This window comes from Anthonomus grandis, chromosome 5 (genome assembly GCF_022605725.1).
Source record: "Anthonomus grandis grandis chromosome 5, icAntGran1.3, whole genome shotgun sequence".
NCBI classification, from domain to species: domain Eukaryota; kingdom Metazoa; phylum Arthropoda; class Insecta; order Coleoptera; family Curculionidae; genus Anthonomus; species Anthonomus grandis.
In genome coordinates, this window is record NC_065550.1 from 28,843,796 (window position 1) to 28,863,043 (window position 19,248).

At 32.6% G+C, this 19,248-nt stretch overlaps 1 protein-coding gene across 1 annotated transcript in view; it reads left to right on the forward strand.

The window, feature by feature from the left end:
• LOC126735914 (intermembrane lipid transfer protein VPS13B) overlaps window positions 1-19,248 on the forward strand; it is an 88,436-nt gene that overhangs the window by 24,785 nt on the left and 44,403 nt on the right. Inside the window, exons 20-30 of the mRNA XM_050440037.1 lie at window positions 3,444-3,845; window positions 3,915-4,133; window positions 6,818-6,959; window positions 7,029-7,222; window positions 7,281-7,408; window positions 13,294-13,450; window positions 13,513-13,656; window positions 17,637-17,853; window positions 17,912-18,095; window positions 18,149-18,304; window positions 18,356-18,574. Coding sequence (XP_050295994.1) covers window positions 3,444-3,845; window positions 3,915-4,133; window positions 6,818-6,959; window positions 7,029-7,222; window positions 7,281-7,408; window positions 13,294-13,450; window positions 13,513-13,656; window positions 17,637-17,853; window positions 17,912-18,095; window positions 18,149-18,304; window positions 18,356-18,574 — 2,162 coding nt within the window. The remainder of the gene's footprint in view (window positions 1-3,443; window positions 3,846-3,914; window positions 4,134-6,817; window positions 6,960-7,028; window positions 7,223-7,280; window positions 7,409-13,293; window positions 13,451-13,512; window positions 13,657-17,636; window positions 17,854-17,911; window positions 18,096-18,148; window positions 18,305-18,355; window positions 18,575-19,248) is intronic.

A 19,248-nucleotide genomic window follows, 5' to 3' on the forward strand; every position in this document is an offset into this window, starting at 1 on the left:
CAAAAACCCTTCGTCAAATTTACGGTCCTTAAAAGAATGTGATGTAATTTGTTCCTGAAGTAGCTGCTTAAAAGCATTAAAATATAAATTATTAATTTAATTTCTTTATTTTTTTTATATGGATTTATTTTTACTAAAATTAAATGCTTATTTTGTAAAATAAATTTCGTTTTTGACATCCTTTTTGACATTGTCAATGTAATGATGAAATAGCTGGTATTAAATCAATATACAAGGCTATGAAAAAGTGTTTATTTTCTAAGATTAAATTTGATTTTTCTGAAAATCTAGCAAGTTTTTAAGAAGAAACTAAAGCTTGTTATGTTTCTAGAGACCTAAACTTTGCCTATGTAAATTTTGGTCTGCATAAGCTTAGTAAAAATAAACTTAACATGCACTTGAAATTTTACCATGTAAAATCCTATGTACCGCATTAAAAAAACGCACTGCATAATAAAATCTAGTGTTTACTCAATAGATCAAAAGAGTATACTGTAGCCAAGAATACCAAAAAATGAGTCATGGTAATTGTTTTTAAAATAAATTGGTTTAACCTTGGTCAAAGAGAACATGCTACAAAGGGCAAAAAATCCACATTTACAAAAAGAAATTGGAACTGTTGCCCAAAAATTAAGGAGACGCCCTTCAAAACTAGCTTGAACATAAACGAGGCCGTTGTGCCTACTGCTCAAAAACAAAGAGATAAGGATGTTTTTTACTCATAAGGAATGAAAAAATTAATTGAAATAAAGAGAGAATTAAATAAAATAGTTTAAAAATAAAATTGAAAAGATGTATAGTTACAAGTTATTAACATATCTATCATAAAATACACACAGTGACCACTCGATCTTATCAGTTACATTTACCAGCCGAATGAACAAAACACTAATATCCAAAGATCTTTTAAAAACTATGATTGCGAATAATTACAACAAGCTGATGTTTGGAGGGAATATAAATATATCTGACGTAAATATATTAGCTGACTCTTTTGTCAATGATGTGAAAAATATCATAAATGGCATGTGTCCAATAATAAAAATTATACAAAGCTTAAATATTTGCACAAAAAATGGATTACTGCGGAAAGGGATGATAAAAATGTGAGCACATGGAATGAATATAATGCTAAAAGAAATAACATTTTTTAAGAAAATTAAACCAGAAAAAGAACAATTTTACCCACAAACTATAGACTTAAATATAAAAAATCCAAAGGAGCTATGGTGGAATCTGAAAACATTCAAGGAATCAAAGTAACATTTAAAATATTGATAATATGTCTCAAACAGCTAATTTGATACCAGATTTTCTTATGACGGAAACTAATATTGTATTGTCTGATTTTAAAAAAAATATCAATGGCAAAATTGGAGGAAACCTTAAAAGGTCTGAAAAAGGCATAAAAGTGCAAGTGAGAAGCGTAATAAGTACTTTGCGATACTTTACACCTCCCTAGAAAATGCTATTTTTCCAGAATTTTCAATGATTATTCCTGTTTCTAAACTCCCAAATACTAAATGCTACAATGAGTTTTGCCCAATTAATATAGTTCCTATATATAAAAAATTACTGTAAAAGAGCAATTGCATGACCTTTGTTAAAAAATTAATATATTGGTACCCAATCAAATTCGGTTGTTGTTGGTATTTGTGATGATTTCCTCGAAGCAGTTGACTGTGATAAACTGGTGTTTTTAGATTTTTTTTTTAAATCCTTGAGAGAGACTTTGAGATGTTGCAATCGAGCCCAATGTATAGTGTACAAACGTTGTGTGTTTGAATCTGTAAAGATACATTATGGAGTAGCTCAGGGTGCGGTATTGGCCCCATTATTATTTTTATTGTACAACAATGATATGGCACATACAATATGTAAACTGATCTTATTTGCAGACGATACAATGTTTTATATAATTAGCAAAGATGTACAAAAAAAAATTTAAGAATTGGAAAAATTAAGTAAGTAAGTATACAAAGCAAATCACATATACCATTAAATGTTTGAGGAAAAAGCTAAAAAAGAGTACCATGTCGATGGGTCGATAAATATTTTTAAGGAAAATGGTTGATTTTGGGAAAACTCTTGTCGGTACTAACAATCTGATTCTAACATTAAGCCTTTTTTGAAAAAATTAACTAAAAATGAGTACCACGTCAATAAGCCTATGATCATTTTAAGAAAAATAGCTGTTTCTAAGAAAACCCTTGATGAAATGGAAAAAATGTCTACCATTAAATTATTGAGGAAAAAATATCTGAAAACGTGTATCATGTCTATGGGTTCATGTTGATTTTTTCATACTATTCGCTTTATATCCACTTAAAAGAGGTTGTTTACCATAATACTGATAAAAATTCTATGGCATTGAAATTAGTTTATTGCAAAAAATGTCTATATAGAAATCCCACTGTAGGTAGTAGGCAAACCTACCTTCCAATGCCATAGAAATGAAAACATACATTCTAGAATCTTAAGCTACTTAATAATAATAATAATAATAATAATAATAAACGACTTTTATTTGCAAAAATTCATTACATAATATTTGTATAATATGTTTCTTAACCTATCAGTTGGCGAAGTCTAGCCTAGGGCTATTCAAACTCAACCCTCTAACAGATTTCAAAAAATGCTAAATAACACACATGTGCCAAATAATTATGCACTTGAAACGCACTTTAAATAATGTAATCTTAACTTATAGTTAACAGTAATTAAAGAAAAAAAAATGCTCAAAAAAGCAAATATAAAGGAACCTGAAAATGTTTCCGTAATACACCTAACAAAAAATAAATAAATAAACAAAAACATCAAAAAGAAATAGTCACTTTGCTGAGAAAATCTTTTACGCTTCGGGCAGCAGGCAACAGACTAGCGGTGGGTCAAATTATAGTCCTGTACTTGCTTACTCATTATTATAGACTTTAACACAGATTTAAATTTTTTTGTTGTAAATACTTTCATATAATCGGGCAAAGAATTATAAAGATGAACAGAGGTATACAAAGAACTTTTTTGAAAAAAGGCTGTTTTATGTTTAGGAATCACGAACTTTGTTTTATTTCTAGTATTTCTAGAGTGTACACTGTCATTGGTCTTGATTTTTTCTATGAAGCACGTTGAAATATATTTGCGTTTATTTATAAGTTCATGAAAAAAGATTCCAAGATGTAATAGCCTTCGATTTGTCATATTTAACTATTTAGTTTCATTAATTTTATAAGATATGCTATCATATTTTCCAATATTGAATATTAAACGGCAACACTTAAACTTCAACTTCATGAAAAAAAAACAAATTGGGTTTTACTGGCCTGTTTTTCGCTGCAATAGAGACTTTTTCTCATTATTCTCAACCAAAACATTACTATTATTTACTTATTATATAATTTATATGTTATAAAAGCTATTATCGTATTAATAAATCCTTATTCTAGGCTCCGGACCTAAAAAAGAACCTTCGACGACAGACCAAAAACGTAAATTAACAAAAACCTCCGCAATAACAGTGCCCCAAAGCGGGGCGAGCAGTTCAAAAGCCCAATACAACAAAAGTCACACGAGTAGCCCCCCAAACAGCCCCGTCGGTAGAAAGGGGCCACCAAGAAAACCGCAGAGCAGCCCTAAAAGTTCCAAAATCGAAATCGGCTATTTAGGGGTGTGCGTCCATATCGACACCACTCCGGTAGTAATATCGACCTCGGAGGTGCAAGTGTATTTATTCGCGAGCATTTTATATGGAATTATGGAGGTTTTTAGTAATTTATTGCCCGCCGGCGGGGGTGAGAAGCAACTTGGTAAGATCGCGAGGGATACATCCGCACCAGTTTTCACTAAGGGTAAGTTTACCATTTTTACAAAACTATTGTTGACTTAATACACAAAAACTGATTAATCGGAATTTTTAGATAATTCCACCTTATCGGCTTCCCTGCTAAGAGAAACCGCCACTGCGGATGACGTAAGCGACAAAAGCCCCCCGCCACTCAACGTGACGGTGACAAGTGACAGTTTTGACAGTAGCGATTCGGTGAAATTAACGGCGTGGGTGCAATGGACCATCACCAGGTTCACCGTGGAGCTGTTGTCCAGCGAGTTTATTGGTACGAAATGTAAAAATACTCAAAGTAAGCTTTGCAACTTTTCTGTTGTCAAATGGGGAAACATGGGCCTGTTAACTAACTTTTTGGCCAACAATTTTTTAAATTTTTTTGGTAATATTTGGCTTGTAATAAAGCACCTGTTAATCTCGAACGGACCCTTGTGGAAGTACCATATTCATTAATTAGGATGATACTGTTAGTATTATCTTGTCTGACATATTGTTGCTTTTAAGTTTCTTGATTAATAGATCTAGCCTAACAACATCGAATGCTTTTCGCAGGTCTACAAACACTACTATACAAATCTCTTTATTTCTGGGGGCTCTGGATATGTAATGTACAAAATCAGTTGTATCGCTAAGAGTACAGCTGTTTTATAAAAAACCATACTCATACTGATACTGATCAGTTAAATTATATTTATTTTTAAATGAGATCCATCTTTTTTTTATATAATTTTTGAAAATATACTATACTTGGGTTACCGAACAGATGGAGTGGTCACGTGATCGTTCTGCGCCGGAGGTGTGGCCTAGAGCCTCGAAAGGGTTCATGACTTGGGGTTTTATTTAATTTTATTAGTCGAGCGGCTTTAGATCGTTTTGGTTGAATTTTCTGCTATTCGAAAGTGATTATGAACATATATAAAATATGTGATAACGAGCATCCACCATACAACAAAGTGCAAAAAGTCCAGTTTATAGCAGAAGCAGCAGGTAATAAATATTTTTAATATACAGGGTGTCCCAGGATGAGCGAATTTATACGTGAAAATGACAAAAAATGTTGTGGTTAAAATTTGACCGTTTGGCATCCAGCCCTGCTTGATTAAAGAATGAAATTTAGCATATTTTTATTTTTTTTAAATCAAGCCTTAGTATGAGCATTTTTAAAATTTTATGAGTAGGTAAAGTAGTATTTCTAGGCATGATGTAAAAAAAGTTTATAAGAAAAAGTTGTTTAGAATGCAACATTATGCCCGAATACCGCATTTTATAACCATAGACCTACTTTGATTTTTACGTTTTGTGTACCAATGAATTTTTTTATTCATATTTAATTATTAGAGATTGAAATTTATTAAAATTAAAGTAGGCCTATGGTTATGAAATTTGGATGAAAACCCCAATATATTAAAATAACTTTGCATAGCAAAATACTTAAAAGGGATTATTATATCATTACCTGGCACAACCTCAAAATCGGTTTGGACCCATTTTACAGGTGACCGTATTATATTTTAAAAAAAGCTGCTTACAAAGCAAAGCTGTACGGTAAAATAATTTAAAATAAGTAGGCATAATTCTCCTCGTCTAAATCTGCCAAGGTTGCATCGATGGGCGGCCTATATTTCGCGTACATCATGTACTCCATCTGTTCGGTAATCCGACTATAATAGTGGCTTTTAGTCTATAGTTATTCATATCCTCTCGATTCCCTGACTTTAATACAGGACTAATTCTAGACACTTTAATTCTGTTGGAAATTCTCCATCTCTTAAAACATTAATAAATAATTATTCCACTAATATATTTATAAGGCAGTCTTTAAGTTCTGATATAACGTCGTTAACTTCATGCTCACTAGTATCCTTAATATATAATAGTGTTATTACAGAAAATTACATCAAATGTAGGATTTTGAGCCAGACTATGTATATCATTATTTAATTGCTTTACTATATTTTTTCCTACTGTTATAAAGTGCCTGTAAACTATTTACAATATCCTCTTTTGTTTTTATAATTAAATTATCAACTTCTCGTCAATAATACCCTCTCCGTCTTTAAAAAACTTATTTATAAAATTCCATTGTTTTGTTATGTTATTACCAATTTTTTCCCTTTATTTCTAAAATGCTTGTTTTTTAATGTTATGATTTTTTGTTATGTTTGATTGTGTGTATACTTAACTTTTTTATATAAATTACTTTCTCATATAAATTTTCTCTTTTTGTAATCATTTCAATTAATTCATTATTTATCCATTCATTATTTTGCCTAATTTTAATTCTTTTAGTATACTCACAATTTTTCTTACATGTAAGTATTAAATTAATTGGATCTTCAAATCATTTAAAGTGTTTATTATTAGTTTTTTCTTCAAATGTTTGTTGACATTTTTTATGGTTTAATATTTTTATTTCATGATAAAATTTAGGTTTGAATTTTTGTATGTAAAATTTTATGGAAAATCTCATTAACTTTTAATCCGAAAGACAATAATCTTCAATTTTAATTTGGCTAAAGCTAATAATCCCTCTATCTAAAATAACGTGATCAATAAGTGTTTTTGTACACAGGTTGTTCTGTTACACAGGTAGTCTGCTTCTCAGTAATATTATTTAAAACTCTAAAATTACTAAAAGCTAAAGCATTTAGGATGATTTAGCAAGGATTTTCCACCATAGAGTTGTTGTTTGCTTTGTTTGCCCTAGTTTGAAATTAATCTTTTTTCCTTATTTGGGCCAAGGTTGTCTGCCAAGAGTCAATGTTTCCCCATTTAGCGGTACTGTCAAAACATCTTGGGCGTATGCCCGCCCTCCTTTTATCTAAAATTTCTAAAGCCTACTTCGTCTACATATTAGTTTGTTGTTGGTCACCCTGTGTTTTTGAAATATCTAAGACGTTGCCAGACAAGTCTTTTCGCTGTCAGGCAACGTTGCCAATATTCAAATTGATCGTTTTTTTTTACGTGGTTTAATTCTAGGCCACGAAAGGTCGGGTCCAATTCAGCCGAGACTAAAACTAGTCCTGGACGCCGAAGATATCGTCAGCTCATTGGACTTTCAAAGCATCTACTTAAAAGTCAAAAGCAAAATCGGATCAGCTTCGATACAGCACTACGAAAGGTAAAAAAATGAAACGAGGTTAAATAATTCGGGTCGCTTATTGGCTATTTTTTAAACGGGAATGTTTAGATTATCGCCGGTGTCAAAGTGGCAACCGGGCGCCTTTTCCGGTATAGTGATGCGGCTGCGGGACGATCTGGCAACGGGACGTCATCATCCGCAACGTCAGGAGCAGGACAGCAGTTTGGTGTCGGTAACGATCACTAGGGCGAGCTGTCAGCACACGCACACCCTCTGGGGCGCAGTACAAAAAAGGAACAAAGGTAAATAAGGGAAAAGTAAATACGGGAGTGGATTCGATTTACGTTTCCTGTTTTATAGAGAAGAAACCGGAAGCGGATCCGGAACTGTTGTCGAAACACCGATACATTACGGAAATTGTCGTGAATGTGCAACCGTTGGATTTTGTCGTCTCGTTGTATACTTTGAGGAGTTTTTATATGGTTTTGGTGAGTTTACCAATGAAACGTATGTAGGAAAAAAATATGTTATCGAATATTCTAAATTCAAATTCAGCATTTTATGCATCAAAATTTACTTTTTAAATGGACAAATAAAAAGTGCCGAGTTCAATGGCAGAATGACAAATTTACGTTTGGCAGCCAGTCTATGGCGTTAAAACATATACTAAATATGATACAGGTTTAATAGAACAGAATATGGAATTTATAGTTGTACTTTATAATAATTATCTATTTGGATCCTATTTCTTACCAGAGTGAGTTAATGGTGAAATTTTTAAAAATTTCCAATGGCAGAGCATGCCAATATGAGTTAGCATGGGCTGCGACGAGTAAAGTAGTTTATACGTCAGTTCTTTAAGGATTTAAAATTTTAGGCCAAATATTTTGTGAGAAAATATTTAAAAAGTGTTTATTCTGTGACATTAAGTGAGGTAAAATGACTCTAAGAGCTATTAAACGGGAGGAATCCTCTAAAAAAGCTAATATTGCTAAGAAAAAGTTAAGTGATCGCATAGATGAAATGGCAGTCAAGTTTCTGCTGACATTGCAGTATCAAGAAAGAACTGCAGGATGAAGCCAAAATAAAGGTGAGTCTTGCAGTAATTGCAATCTTGGGTACTGTATTAATTTCGAAAATAATTTAGTGTCTCAACCTAATAACTTTTGGCAACTTATTCAGAGTTCACAAAACAATAACTTGTTACCTCAAAACATGACCGATCAACGTGGAACACTGTTGTCTGATTCTCAAACAATAGCAAATGCGTTTGCAGAATTTTTTCAAAGTTCATACGGTTCTTCCACACATACTCAATTAACCACCTGTAATGATCAGGACATATACAGGGTGTTACAAAATTCGGTGCAAATATTTTAAGAGCGTATTGTTGGAGTTAAAATAAGACTTTTTTCCTATAAACATGTGTCCTATAATGCACTCCCTCAGAGCTACAGCCCGCGCAAATTACTTGAAGAAAATCGATTATTTGGAACACTGACCACAGTTATACGTCAAATCTTTTGGAAATATGCTAGTTTTCGAGTTTCGTAAAAGTCCTAATTGTCCTGGGTCTCTTGATATTTTCTGCCGCAAGAATGGTATAAACCCAATTTTTGGAAAGGATTTATTTTTTTATGGCCCATATCTTATGTTTCCCATAAGAAATTTTAAAATGTAGAACACCATCTAATTAGCCATGAAAAAATCTAAAATTATATTTTTTGCATTTTTGGATAAAATTAATTTGATTTGAAAAAAAAAATAAAACGGTCACGGCCCAGTTCTTTTTTTTTAATTTAATAGTTTAATCGGGTTTAATAATGCTCCCCTTCCGTTTATCACCGATTTTCTCGAAAACGCTTAATTATATCTATATAAACTTATTATTATTAAATAGATGGTGTTGCTAGATTTTTAAATTTCGTATGGGAAACATAAGATACGGACTATAAGAACAGTAAGCTCCCCTGAATCCTCCCCTAAAATTGGATTCATATCATTTTTGAGACGGAAAATAAAAAGAGCATCCAAAAAACAAAGACATGCAAATTTTTAGAAGAATTGATACATAATTGTAGTTAGGGTTACAAATAATCGATTTTCTTCAAGTAATTTGCGCGGGCTGTTGCTCTGAGGGGGTGCATTAGAGGACACATGTTCACAGAAAAAAAAAGTCTTATTTTAACTCCAGCAATACGCTCTCAAAATATTTGCACCGAATTTTGTAACACCCTAGTATAATTTAACTATAAATAATTTTTAAGGGCTGAGATGTTAGGAGACCTTTAGACAATTAAGTCAAAAGCAACCGTAAATTTCCTGCTTTTCTTATAAATGACTCGTGCTTATGCTTTTGTGAAACCATTGATTGTTCTTTATAGTTTAGCGTTATAACAAGACTGCTTTCCTGGAAACATCTAAAATTATACTGGTATACAAAAAATATGATAAAAATCTTTTTGAGAATTATCGACCTATAACAATAATTATTAACTTTTCTACATGTCTCGAACGAGTACTGCATTCTGCTTTATATCCCTTAATGGAAAATCTGATTAATACGAAACATTATGGCTTTGCGAAAGGTAGATCTACCATGACAAACCAGTTCTCTCTAACGGAATTTAATTCTAATTATGGCTTTTCCACGTATTTAATTTTTTTTTCGTCTTACTTAACTCCACGACCTCAAAAAGTCTATTATAGGACGATACAAAACTCTATCATAATAATTTACAATATAATAAATTGTATACTTCAAATTGACCTAAACATACCTAATATTTGGTGCAAAAATAGTAGCTTAAAAGTAATAAGGTGACTCAGGACGTCACTTGTCTTTTTACCGAAGTCACTGTCATTGAGAGTAGAGTTTCTCAAAAACGACTGGAACGATATCAATGAAACCAATTGCATTGAATTTTGAATTAAATTCCTCAAAAATTATTCTCAGGGTTCAACAGTCTCAGAGTAATACTTTTTGAATTATCCAGGCTTAAACTTACTAAACCTGATTTGTCTTTTTACCGAAATTACTACGATTGAAAGTAGGTTTTCTCAGAATTTACTAAAGCGATCTCAATGGACCAATTTTATTAAATTTGAAATTAAATTTCCTAAAATGACGTTTAGGGTTCAAAAGTCTCAGACTAATATTGTTCCAGTTATCCAGACTTAAAGCAGATGGTGACTCAGGACGTCACTTTCCATCATTCAAAGTAAATTTACTCAAAAACTGCCAAAGCGATCTCAGTGAAACTAACTGCAATTAATTTAGAACTGAATTCCTTGAGATTGTCTCTTAAAGAATTAGCTAATTCTTTACCATTATACTATTAATAATGTAAATGTACCCAGATCAACAGTTTTTAAAGACTTGCGGGTATTTTTTGACAGTTCCCTTTTCTTTGAATAACATATAACAGACATTGTCAAACGTAAGCTACAGAATGCTTAAAAACGGTATAGTAATTTAAAACCTGTATATTTCTCTGATGTCAGATCTATACTCCAGTATGCTTCTCAAGTCTGGTTCTCCCATTTTCAAAACTATTAATGATATTCAAATTTCTATAGTTCAAGTGCGACGAAAGTTGTCTTGAACTGTTGGAAAGATTTTTATTTTTTGCTCTAGGGAAAAGGGGGACATTTGCTGATTTGCAGTTTCTATATAAAATGGTAAATAACTTGATTGATTTGCCTGAAATGTTCGAACTGCTTTATATTCATGTGCCTCGCATCTAAGCCAGACACCCACAAACACTTTACTTATCAGGACCTAAAAGAAACATCAATTAATTTTCGCTACTGCGTAAAGTGTGCAACACACATATTCGATCAATGTCACATTTTTAACTGTATTATTGCAGCTATTAAAAATTACACTTTTCTTAATCACAAATGTTTTTATTTTGTATTCTTGTTTTTATATAACTGTAATTTTATCTAATTAATTTCGTTTTTTTATGTGGAGCTTTTTTTGTATCGATAATTTTTAAGTTGTTTCATTAATATTCTTTATTGTCTTTTTTCTTCACAATTGGATGTGAATCTGTGGAGAGATGTAAATAAATAAATTCGCATTTGAGTGTCGCTGTTTCGCATTTCATTTGAGTGTCGCACGTTTTTTTTAAGACCATCCGCGAGGTCGTAGCTCTTTTATAAGCTTAGATATCGCATTTTTTCAGCCCATGTTTGGCCTCAAAAACGAGGTCGAAAAGTGACTTTTTCAAAATTTTCAAAGTGCTCTCATTCAGTTAGTTTTGCGCGAATCCCATTATAACCCGATGTTTTCATGATGTGGGTGTTAAAAGCAAGACGATGGTATAGTTAGTTCGATTTCGAAAAAAATAAATTTTTGGTGAAAAAATTCGATACGGGGGAGTATACCCGAAAAATGAAAAATCCCAAACTTTGGAGGTCGATATCTCGGCTTCTATGGCTACTATCGGGAAAATTCCAACGGTTTTATCCTAGTGTCCTCATTCTGAATTTACCGAGACCATCCGCGAAATCGTAGCTTTTATATTAGCTGAGATATCGCATTTTTGGAGTCCATTTTTGGCCTCAAAAACGAGGTCAAAAAGTGACTTTCTCCGATTTTTCAAAGTGCTCTCATTCAGTTAGTTCTGCTTGAATCCCATTATAACCCGGCGTTTTCGTGATGTGGGTGTTAAAAGCAAGACGATGGTATAGTTAGTTCAATTTCGAAAAAAATCAATTTTTGGCGAAAAAATTCGATACGGGGGGGTATACCCGAAAAATGAAAAATCCCAAACTTTGGGGGTCGATATCTCGGCTTCTATGGCTACTATCGGGAAAATTCCGACGGTTTTATCTTAGTGTCGTCATTCTGAATTCAACGAGACCATCCGCGAGATCGTAGCTTTTATATTAGCTGAGATATCGCATTTTTGGAACCCATTTTTGGCCTCAAAAACGAGGTCGAAAAGTGACTTTTTCCGAATTTTTAAAGTGCTCTCATTTAGTTAGTTCAGCTCGAATCCCATTACAACCCGGTGTTTTCGTGATGTGGGTGTTAAAAACAAGACGATGGTATAGTTAGTTCAATTTTCAAAAATATCAATTTTTGGCGAAAAAATTCGATACGGGGGAGTATACCCGAAAAATGAAAAATCCCAAACTGTGCAGGTCGATATCTCGGCTTCTATGGCTACTATCGGGAAAATTTCAACGGTTTTATCTTAGTGTCCTTATTCTGAATTCAATGAGACCATCCGCGAGGTCGTAGCTTTTATATTAACTGAGATATCGCATTTTTGGAGCCCATTTTTGGCCTCAAAAACGAGGTCAAAAAGTGACTTTTTTCCGAATTTTTAAAGTGCTCTCATTCAGTTAGTTCTGCTCGAATCACAATATAACCCGATGTTTTCGTGATGTGGGTGTTAAAAGCAAGAAGATGGTATAGTTATTTCGATTTCTAAAAAAATCAATTTTTGGTGAAAAAATTCGATACGGGGGAGTATACCCGAAAAATGAAAAATCCCAAACTTTGGAGGTCGATATCTCGGCTCCTATGGCTACTATCGGGAAAATTCCAACGGTTTTATCTTAGTGTCGCCATTCTGAATTCAACGAGACCATCCGCGAGATCGTAGCTTTTATATTAGCTGAGATATCGCATTTTTGGAGCCCATTTTTGGCCTCAAAAACGAGGTCGAAAAGTGACTTTTTCTAAATTTTTAAAGTGCTCTCATTCAGTTAGTTCTGCTCGAATCCCATTATAACCCGGTGTTTTCGTGATGTGGGTGTCAAGATTAAGACGATGGTATAATTAGTTCGATTTCGAAAAAAATCACTTTTTGGTGCAAAAATTCGATACGGGGGTATACCCGAAAAATGAAAAATTACAAACTTTGGAGGTCGATATCTCGGCTTCTATGGCTACTATCGAGAAAATTCCAACGGGTTTATCTTTTTATTAAGAGATTTTATTGAATGGGAATTTCAAGAAGTAATTTCTATTTTTGGAAAAACCAGTGGCCTATCATTTTTTTTTCTAAAACTATTCAATCTCGATGCAATACGCACGCTACTGGTAGAATTGCAAAAAGTGGTCCTTGATGCTTAAAGGCTATGTCCCAACTTTCATAGAAATATTTCAAGCAAGTTATAAATAAAAAACTTTTTTTCTCATAATTTTAAGACCATGTATCTCTAAGAAAAAGCATTTCTCGACATACGTTTATATGATAAACTAGAGTCTATTTTTGATGTGAGGCTTAAAATTTCTTAGTTAAGATCTGGACAATAAAATAACTCGAATACATTTTTCATGATATTCTCCTTCATTTGCAAGAGGCTTGTAAAAGTGACACTACAATTAATATCCATAAACCTATTTATAAAGGTTCCGCTCCTAAATATCCCCGGTCATACACCAGAACTTCGAAAGACCGACTCAACGAACGTCAATTTTCTGTCGTCTGTTAGCAATCAAACGCTCCCGCTGGCCTATCTTGATTGTCAGGATGTCAGGGTGATCATGCCCTCGAAAGAACTATGCGGTAAGAACTTGGTGTGAAAATAATTGTCGTTATTGGAATAAATTATAATTTTTTTAATGCAGGTAGTGGTACTCTACACGACGTGCTGGTGTTGCAATTGCAAAAAATCAGCTTGAACCCTCAGGCGGTGAATCCCATCTGTCGGAATCCCATAAGGCCCGATATTTATGATCAGGCGGCTCATGCACGGATTTTACACGTGCCAGGTATGCGTAAAAAATATGTTTTTTATCTCCTTCATGATTTTACAAATTAATAATAACAAGAATTCTTAAAATTAATAGTCCACTATTTAAGACGTTTTTACTTTTGTGGTTAGTTTTGAATTTTAATATTGTCAAGACTTCTGAAAGACTTTTTTACTCTTTCAGGCATTTGAAGCTATTTCGTACTTTTTCTTGAGTTTTTGGTTCAATGCAAAAGTACTATTTAGTTAAATTATTCAAAAATCCCTAATCATCATCACATTTAATCTTAACAATTTTTGGATTAATTTTCAATTTTATTCCAGGCATGTGAAAACACTTGTAGGACTCTCTGGTATTTAAGCTAATAATTGATTTTAGGTTAAGTAGTATTTTCCAGGCTTTTGAAACCGTTTTTCATATTTTTTACCCTTCCTAAGCCATTTTGTATGCCTTGTATAGATTTAAAATAATTTTTCATATTTTTAAGCTTTCGGAAGCAATTTCTCTATTTTCCAATGATTTTTTACGTTGGCCACTATTTTAGAATAAATTTTTATGTCTTTCAGGTATTGAATATATTTTTTCATGTTTTTTTTTACACTTTTGGAGTCTATTTTTGTGTTTTCCATGGATTTGAGGCAATTTTCAATATTTTTACGCTTTTCGAGTTATTTTCCATATTTTCTAGGCTTTTGGACTAAAGATCTAGGTCGTCCTAGCAATGAAAATAATTTTTCTTTAGTTATTAGGCTTCAGGAGCATTTTTTTGTATCTTACAGAAATTTAACATAATTTTGTATGTATTCTATGCGTTTTTATGATTTTCAGGCGTCCGGGGTAATGTCTTATGTCGTCCAGGAATTTGACGTATTGCAGGGAATTTATAAATATAAATTTTCATTATATCAAGTCCTTTGGATAATTTTTTATTACTGTTAGAAATTTGACTCTATTTTTTGACTTCCAGCAATAAATTTAACTTAGTGTGTGTCTATGGCCATTATCGGGAAAATTCCAACGGTTTTGTCTTAGTTTCGTCATTCTAAATTCTATTTCTAATCTATATTCTATAAATTTGATATATTATGAAATATATCAAATTTTAGCGATTTCTTCATGCATGAGAAGTCATGAGATTTTATTGAATGGGAATTTCAAGAAGTAATTTCTATTTTTGGAAAAATCAGAATTCTTAAAATCAATATTCTACTATTTAAGACGTTTTTACTTTGGAGTTAATTTTCGATTTTAATATTGTCAAGACTTCTAAAATACTTTTTTATTCTTTCAGGCATTTAAAGCCATTTCCTACGTTTTCTTGAGTTTCCGATTCAATGCAAAAGTACTATTTAGTTAAATTATTCCAGATTCCCTAATTATTATCACATTTAATTTTAACAATTTTTGGACTGATTTTCAATTTTATTCCAGGCATGTGAAAACACTTGTGGGACTCTCTGGAATTTACACTAATATTTGATCGTAGGTTAAGTAGTATTTTCCAGGCTTTTCAAACCATTTTTCGTGTTTTTCACCCTTCCTAAGCGAATTTGTATACTTTGCATAGATTTAAAAAAAAAGTGTATTTTCAAGCTTTCGGAAGCAATCTCTAGAAAAGCAATTTCTTTCGTGTTTTTAAAAATGTAAATGTTTTCTACTATTTTAGAATAAATTTTAATGTCTTTCAGGTGTTGAATATATTTTTTCATGTTTTTTTAGACTTTTGGAGCTATTTTCCATGTCTCCTAAGCTTTTGGACTACAGATCTAGGTCGTCTAGGCAATGAAAATATTTTTTTTTAATTTATCGGCCATCAGGAGTAATTTTTTATATATTACAGGAATTTCACATAATTTTGTATGTATTCTATGGATTTTTCATGATTTTCAGGCGTATGAAGTAATTTTTGATGTCTTCGAGGAATTTGACATATTCCAGGGAATTCAAATAAATATTCATATATATCAAATCCCCGGAATTATTTTTTATTACTGCCAGAAATTCGACTTAATTTTTTGACTTTAAAGCAATAAATTTAACGTACTGGGTATCTTCTAGAGATTTAACATAATTTTTCATGTATTTCGTGGATTTTTCATGTTTTCTGAGCCTTCGGACTAAATATTGACGTTTTTCATGAATTGGCAACAATTTTCTATATTTGTCAGGCTTTTAGTGTCATTTTTTAAATCTTCCAGAGGTTTTATGTAATTTTGTATGTGTTTTATTAATTTGAAATAATGTTTCTAGTTTTCAGGTTCCTGAAGTTATTTTTATAAGCTTTTGAAAGTTTCACTGTATTTTTTGATTTCCAGCAATAAATTTAACTTATTGGGTGTAATCCGAAGATCTAAAATAATTTTCGTTAATTTAATAATATTACCACAGGTTTATAAATAATGGGATTGAGTCTGTCTTCAGAAAACGATGTATTAACCATACAACATGTTCCATCATTTTATTCAACTAAATGTTTATGTAGACCAAGAAAAACGTTCTAAGAATATCCTTGAATATTTAGGAGACTTTGTCATTTTGCATATTCAAATGGTTATCAATGCTCAAAAAAATATTTTGTGATGTTATGATATTATTCTTACATGGTATTATTGGGTGAGAAATGCTCTTTCTTTAACCTTTAAAATTAGCAAAAAGATTACCCCATTCAAAACAGCTACAACTGCCCAAATCCTGAATTAAGAATCACTTTTTTACCTTCAAATCAATCTTCAAGAACTCCTACTCTATACAAATGTAGAAATTCAGAGACCATAAATACCTCCCGGGCTCAAATTTTCAAGAGAAATTATTGAGTATAAAACGATATTTTTCAATTTGTTCATAGCGTTTTTTTGTGTGTAAATGTCGTCAACATTAAAAATGGTCATATTTAGTCTTGGACAAAAGATGGTGACTTTTTCAAAAGCTTGTTTTGAAGGAGAAAAAGGCATACCCTATACATAACCTCCAATGTAGCTAAATCCTTATTTTTGCAGTACATTGGCTTTAAATTGTTGGACTCAATTAGCTTGTTGTTGCTTATTGGATAATTCAAATTAAGAGATTGGTATACTTATCATAAATAAGCTGTACTGGATCTCATCTCGCACCTATACGTCGAAATTAAGTTGATCATCAAATATCATAATTCAAAATCTACAAAATCTGTAGCTACTTCTTTTAGGTATATTTTTATGGTTTCAAACTGATTTAAGTACTGGAATTCCATGCTTCTTTGCTTCATCTTCCTTCACTTTCATTATTTCTTAAATTCCAATAAAGGAATGTAGAGAGGCATATACATATACATTCATCTGTAGTTCTTGCATCTTTTTTTTTGTTCTTGCCCTAATTCTTCTTTAATTGTCACAAAGTTCGTTTTTGTTTCGTATCAAGATTTTCTGTAAGTTGTAAATCTCGTCCTTCTTTTCATGTTACATATGTTACTAGTAAGTAGTCTCCGTCCGATTTTACCAATTTGAACTTAATTTCTACCCTTGATTTGTATCATGTAGTATTGTTCTCTGTTTCTTTTTTATTGTTTTTTATTAGTGAATACACAAGGTAGGAACTAGCTTGTAATTTTAGTGTAAATTAGGTTTAGCTGGCAAGTTTTTATAAAGCCTATTGTTTCTGTTCCTTTTTACAGTGGATCTGATGATGCCTAGTATGGGCAAAACACGTCTAATCTCTGACTTTAATTTAATAAATTTGAGACCTGTGACTTGGAGTTTGTTTTCATTGCTATTTAATTTAATGATCTTGTTTCGCTATTCTTATTTACAGTCTCATTCCTCTTGTTTCTTATCCTGTCCGTCAATAAACTTCTTCAACCTTAATTCCATTAGCTTCTCCATCTCTGGTTAATCTTCTAAATTGAGCGCCCAGATGTCCTTACTTCCGATACTCTCTGAAGCATACTTACCACCCAATTTTGAAATTTTTAATCAGAAAATTAATAGCTATTGTTTAATATGATATTCTGATGTTACTCTCAGGTAGTGAAGTGGAAGACAGACAATACCAACTGGACATAACGGGTATATCAATCTGTACCGGCCGATGGGAAGACATAAGTGCGATTTTAACGCCCTCAAGTGACTTATTATCGAATTTGCGAGGCATGAGCGAAAACCCCGCGTTAGAATGGAACATTCTAGAGCAAGGTCAACCTAATACGATGCCCTCTTTAAATTTGAAAAGCATTTTAGAGAAGTAACTCTTCATATATGACGTCAAAGTGTTCTCTATATATAACGGTGGTTTTTTACAGGTTTGACTTGACGATAGTGGTGGCTCCCTCTATGGTATACAAGGATAACACCACGATATGCGGCCACGCGACGGAAGTGAATTTAGTCAGCGATATTTTCGTTTATTTGTCCCTACAGCAGATCAAGTTGGTTTCGACGATTTTTACCGAGTTTGTTTTACTGATTACGCCTTTAATAGTCGAGGTAAGCTCAATGTTATATATATTAAAAACGTTTAAGGTGGGTCTTTAATATAGGATGGGATATACAAAAAGCCGACCATAAGATTTCCATATTCACGATTTGAATCTGCACCGAGCGACAAACTGTCCGAAAAGGAATTGGTTGTGGTGCGGGCCAGTAAAGATTCCGGATTCGAAACGTCCGACGTCAAAAGTGTCCAATCGTCCAAGGTACAGGTGGATTTATCAATTCAATTACTCAATAATCACGTTTCATTTTAGGTTATAAACTCCCTGACGAGACAACTGAGCGCCGACAGTAACAATGAGAAACAGCAGATTTTTCCACGACCCCCGAACACTGTTCCCTACGTTTTGTCTGTGCCGCTAGAGGTCACCTTTACGGCGGGAAAAGTTGCTGTTACGTTGTACAATTGCGAGGATGAACGTAGCGGTGGTGGTGTTGTCAAACACAGGCGGAGGAAAAGGATATCGAAAAGGGTATGGCGTTTATATTGTACGTCAGAAAATATTAGGAAGAGGGTTCTAATAACTTATATGCCACTGGTTTTTGATATATCGCGGGTGTTTCACGGCTATCTAGTGAACTGGGATAATAAAGAATAGTTTTGCTTTTTTAGGGCCTAGGGTATAAATCTTGGTCAGTAGCTTCCCATTTTTAGTAGGAGGCGTTTTATTGTACAACTTATAGGTACTTTTTGGTACTCTGGGATATGTTTTATACTCTATTTCAGAAGTGTGTAGAGCAATAAAACCTCATTAGGTATGCAAAAGTGGTACCTGGTGATCCACCAATATTTTATGCCACTACCTTAGTTGGGTATTAGTTTCAATGTAAAATTCTTTCTTTTCGTTGATTGCAGGTAGTGCCACCCGGTTTTGGGTCAATTTATGAGTTTTGCCCATTGTTACCCACTGATAAACATTGAAAACGGTTCGCCAAAGGCGTGCAACTGGGACTTGTTTTTTACCTTATAATTAATGTACTTAAATGCTATTTTATTTTAGAAAGTTACTTTTGTTTAAATGGAATAATATATTTTTTTCACAAATTTATTGAACATAATATGTAGAGTAAAACAGTTGAAAATGTCACTTTTGGATCTGGCACTTTTTGAACAGTGTATAACAATTTTAAATTATAATAGATTGTA